This window comes from Furipterus horrens, unplaced genomic scaffold, assembly GCF_987537825.1.
Source record: "Furipterus horrens unplaced genomic scaffold, mFurHor1.1.pri manual_scaffold_3, whole genome shotgun sequence".
In the NCBI taxonomy this organism is placed as follows: domain Eukaryota; kingdom Metazoa; phylum Chordata; class Mammalia; order Chiroptera; family Furipteridae; genus Furipterus; species Furipterus horrens.
Window position 1 is genome coordinate 138,633,553 of NW_028327173.1, and position 4,672 is coordinate 138,638,224.

General features: G+C 57.1%; 1 protein-coding gene across 3 annotated transcripts; it reads left to right on the forward strand.

Moving 5' to 3' along the window:
* The first annotated feature begins 373 nt into the window (after positions 1–373).
* SALL2 (spalt like transcription factor 2) lies at positions 374–4,367 on the forward strand. 3 transcript variants are annotated; one of them, XM_090270305.1, is made up of 3 exons: positions 374–492; positions 892–3,749; positions 4,230–4,367. In XM_090270305.1, the coding sequence occupies exons 1-3, from the start codon at positions 426–428 to the stop codon at positions 4,296–4,298; spliced, it is 2,994 nt and encodes a 997-aa protein (XP_090126431.1). In that variant the 5' UTR covers positions 374–425; the 3' UTR covers positions 4,299–4,367. The 3 variants fall into 3 exon arrangements, with proteins under 3 accessions (XP_090126431.1, XP_090126432.1, XP_090126430.1); XM_090270306.1 differs by having other exon boundaries at positions 892–3,192; positions 3,382–4,283; XM_090270304.1 differs by having other exon boundaries at positions 892–4,283.
* The last annotated feature ends 305 nt before the right edge of the window (positions 4,368–4,672 follow it).

Sequence of the window (4,672 nt, forward strand, 5' to 3'; positions counted from 1 at the left end):
CAGAGGACAAGGAAAGGTGGACCCCCACCATGACCCAGAGCACCTGTCACTGAGCCTCCGGAAACCCTCCTAGGCTCTGGGTTCCCGCCCCCACACACCCACCTCCGCTCCTGCCGGCTCCTCTTCCAGCTCCCGCCTCTCTCCAGCAGTCCCTCCTTACAAACTCTCCTCGCCAGCAGCTCCACCCTCATCTCCCCTCTCCTCGCTTTCTTGTTCCTGCTCCTCCCACCTCTGCACTGCCTCGCTCCCCTCCCCCGCCTTCCTAGCTCCCTGCCCCCGCTGCCTTCCCCGATCTCCATCTCTGCAGTCTGGGCTGCTGGGTGCAGTGGCTGCCGCAGCCCCAGCGGCCACCGCCACCTCCCCCAACCCCCAACCCCCATCCCCATTGTCTCCCACTCCACTGGCCCTCCACCTCCCCCAACACCATGGCGCAGGAAGCCGGGAGAAGCTCTCTACTCAGGGGGCCCTGCGGGGAGCCAGCGGAGCTTGGAGGTGCGGTAGGGCCGGGCCTGGGCAGGGGTGGGTTGGAAGGGACGCGCGCTGGGAGGGGAGACTTTTCAGTGGACGGGATCAAATGAACGTTTCTCTGCATAAACCCTTCTTCGTGTCCTCACAACCCATTCCTTGCGCCCGCAGGTGCTGGGGGTTGGTGGAGGGGTGCGGGGAGACGACGGGAGGGCCGAAGCTTGCATGTACACCCCCCTCCGCCCCCGCACCGCCATGCTGGGGCTCTTGTTCACAGGAGGGTCAGGACTGTGTTCTAGCCTTTTGCATGGCCTGATGGTGAGCTCATCTCCCCACCCCCAACTAGCAGTTTCTGGGCTTGTAGTTAATTAGAGCCTCCATACCCATTCCAGCTGCACCACCCACCCTCTCTCTTCTTGTCCTCAGGTGATGCGAGCGAGGAGGACCACCCCCAAGTCTGTGCCAAGTGCTGCGCACAATTCACTGACCCATCTGAATTCCTCGCTCACCAGAATGCATGCTCTACTGAACCCCCTGTAATGGTGATAATCGGAGGCCAGGAGAATCCCAACAACTCTTCGACCTCTTCTGAACCCCGGCCTGAGGGTCACAATAGTCCCCAGGTCATGGAGGCAGAGCACAGCAACCCTCCGGATTCTGGGTCCTCAGTGCCTACAGATCCCACCTGGGGGGCAGAGCGGAGAGGAGGGGAGTCTGCAGGGCATTTCCTGGTCGCTGCCACAGGTACAGCATCTGGGGGAGGTGGGGGCCTGCTCTTGGCCAGTCCCAAGCTGGGAGCAACCCCGTTACCTCCAGAATCCACCCCTGCACCACCCCCGCCTCCTCCTCCACCTCCGCCCCCAGGTGTAGGCAGTGGCCACTTGAACATCCCTCTGATCTTGGAAGAGCTCCGGGTGCTGCAGCAGCGCCAGATCCATCAGATGCAGATGACTGAGCAAATCTGCAGGCAGGTACTACTGCTTGGCTCCTTAGGCCAAACAGTGGGCGCCCCTGCCAGTCCCTCAGAGTTACCTGGGACAGGGAATGCCTCCTCCACCAAGCCCCTGCTTCCGTTCTTCAGCCCCATCAAGCCTGTCCAAACTGGCAAGACACTGGCACCTGCTTCCTCCTCCTCCACCTCTTCCTCCTCAGGGGCAGAAACGCCCAAGCAGGCTTTCTTCCACCTTTACCATCCACTAGGGTCACAGCACCCTTTTTCTGCTGGAGGGGTTGGGCGAAGCCACAAACCTACACCTGCTCCTTCCCCAGCCCTGCCAGGCAGCACAGACCAGCTGATTTCCTCACCTCATCTGGCATTCCCAGGCACCACGGGACTACTGGCAGCGCAGTGTCTTGGAGCAGCTCGAGGCCTAGAGGCCACTGCCTCCTCAGGGCTCTTGAAGCCAAAGAATGGAAGTGGTGAGCTGGGCTATGGGGAAGTGATGGGTCCCTTGGAGAAACCTGGTGGACGGCACAAATGCCGATTTTGTGCCAAAGTATTTGGCAGTGACAGTGCCCTGCAGATCCACCTGCGTTCACACACAGGTGAGAGGCCCTATAAGTGTAATGTCTGTGGTAACCGCTTTACCACCCGCGGCAACCTCAAAGTTCATTTTCACCGGCATCGTGAGAAGTACCCGCACGTGCAGATGAACCCTCACCCAGTGCCAGAGCACCTAGACTACGTCATCACCAGCAGCGGACTGCCCTATGGTATGTCCGTGCCACCAGAAAAGGCTGAGGAGGAGGCAGCCATGCCAGGTGGGGGTGTGGAACGTAAGCCTCTGGTGGCCTCCACCACAGCACTCAGTGCCACAGAGAGCCTGACGCTGCTCTCCACTGGTGCAGGCACAGCTGCAGCTCCTGCCCTCCCTGCTTTCAATAAGTTTGTGCTCATGAAAGCAGTAGAGCCAAAGAGTAAAGCTGATGAAAATACTCCTCCAGGGACTGAGGCCTCTGCCATCCCAGGGGTGACAGAAAGTGGCACAGCAACTCGCATGCAGCTAAGTAAGTTGGTGACTTCACTTCCCAGCTGGGCACTGCTTACTAACCACTTCAAGTCCACAGGGAGCTTCCCCTTCCCCTATGTGCTGGAGCCCTTGGGGGCCTCACCCTCTGAGACTTCAAAGTTGCAGCAACTGGTAGAAAAGATTGACCGACAGGGAACCGTAGCAGTGGCCTCTACTTCCTCAGGAGTTGCCACCACCTCTGCCCCTGCAGCTTCATCTTCAGCCTCATCTGGACCTAACCAGTGTGTCATCTGCCTTCGGGTGCTGAGCTGTCCTCGCGCACTGCGCCTGCATTATGGCCAACATGGAGGGGAGCGGCCCTTCAAATGCAAAGTGTGTGGCAGAGCTTTTTCCACCCGGGGCAATCTGCGTGCACATTTTGTGGGCCACAAGGCTAGTCCAGCAGCTCGGGCCCAAAACTCCTGTCCCATCTGCCAGAAGAAGTTCACCAATGCAGTTTCTCTGCAGCAGCATGTTCGGATGCACCTGGGGGGCCAAATCCCCAATGGCAGTACCACACTCCCTGAAGGTGGGGGAGCGGCCCAGGAAAATGGCTCTGAGCAATCTACGGTCTCCGGAGCTGGGAGCTTCCCCCCACAGCCATCCCAGCAGCCGTCCCCAGATGAGGAGTTGTCTGAAGAGGACGAGGAGGATGAGGAAGAAGAGGAAGATATAACTGATGAAGATTCTCTGGCAGGAAGAGGCTCAGAGAGTGGAGGTGAGAAAGCAATATCAGTGCGAGGTGATTCTGAAGAGGCATCTGGGGCAGAAGAAGAAGTGGGGATGGTAGTGGCAGCAGCCACAGCTGGGAAGGAGATGGACAATAATGAGAAAGTGATTCAACCTCCTTCTCTACCACTCCCCCCACCAATACCACCACCACCACCACCACCACCACCATCATCAGGCAGCCTGGATCAAATGCAGCCAATGGAGCAGGGAGCCAGTGATGTTGCAGGAGGCACCGAAGAGGGGAGCAAACTGGAGAGAAGCTCAAGCCCAAGGTCAGCTCACATCCTTGAAGGCGAAGGCAGCAGCACCACCACCTTGGTGGAGGAATTGAGCATGCAGGAAGTGATGAGAAAGGAGCCAGGAGAGAGCAGTAGCAGAAAGGCCTGTGAGGTGTGTGGCCAGACCTTTCCCACCCAAGCAGCTCTGGAGGAGCATCAGAAGACCCACCCCAAGGAGGGCCCGCTCCTCACTTGTGTTTTCTGTAGGCAAGGCTTTCTCGAGCGGGCTACCCTCAAGAAGCATATGCTGCTGGCTCACCACCAGGTACAGCCCTTTGCCCCTCACGGCCCACAGAACATTGCTACTCTTTCCTTGGTCCCAGGCTGTTCACCCTCTATCACTTCCCCAGGGCTCTCCCCTTTTCCCCGAAAAGATGACCCTACGATCCCATGAGCCTTTTTTTTTTTTTAACCCGCTGCCCTTTGCCTAGGTTGCAGAAATTGAGAGCTTTGTAGAAGGACCTTCAAGATTTACAAGCCCTTATTTGTTTTTCTCTGAGTTCTTATATGTCCCAAGTGGTTTTTCTCTAGTCCCTGAGCTTGGAAATTGTTGTGCTCACAGGGGATGGCCCCCTGAGGAATTTTTCTTCTCCATTCATTGTTCCTGAGGAAAATAGATTCTCTATGGCTTTCACATTCCCAAGAGAAAACCTCTCCAGTTTCCCTGGGGTGACCTCCCCTCTCCTCCCTTCCTCTTCCTTTCCCTTTGACAAGTGCATCTGAACACCCACATTTGGAATTGCAGCCCAGCTCAAAGGGCCAGCTGCTGTCCCTGCTGAGTTCCTGGCCTCAGACATTCCTGCCCAGCTGCTGAATGTGGGTCCCTTGTCTTTCTGGAACCAGTACAAGGCTTTCCTGTCAAGTAATCTACCCACCAAGCCTGGAAGTTCTAGCTCCCCCTCCACTACCACTTCAGGCCCGGCGCCACCAGTGCTGTGTGGCCCAAGAACTGACTGGGAAGGGGCTTCCAGCAAAAGAATCCAGAGACGCCAAGGAGAAAAGAACCCTCCACTTCTTATTTTGGCCTCCTGCATCCAAGGCAGTACCTGAACAGCTTATCATAGAAGAGAAATAACAAACTGTACATTCCTTCTCTTGTCCCCTTCCCCAGAAGGTGCTAGCAATGATGCTGCAGCATATCTGTATCTGTGACTCAGTCTTAGGGGTTAGGGAGAAGTGAAGGGCAGA

What these genes read in the sequence shown, in the direction of transcription:
- SALL2 (XM_090270304.1), top strand. Translation starts at nt 426, where the DNA reads ATGGCGCAGGAAGCCGGGAGAAGCTCTCTACTCAGGGGGCCCTGCGGG. An exon ending in GGAGCCAGCGGAGCTTGGAG is followed by an intron (nt 493 to 891) that starts GTGCGGTAGGGC and finishes TCTTGTCCTCAG; the next exon opens with GTGATGCGAGCGAGGAGGAC.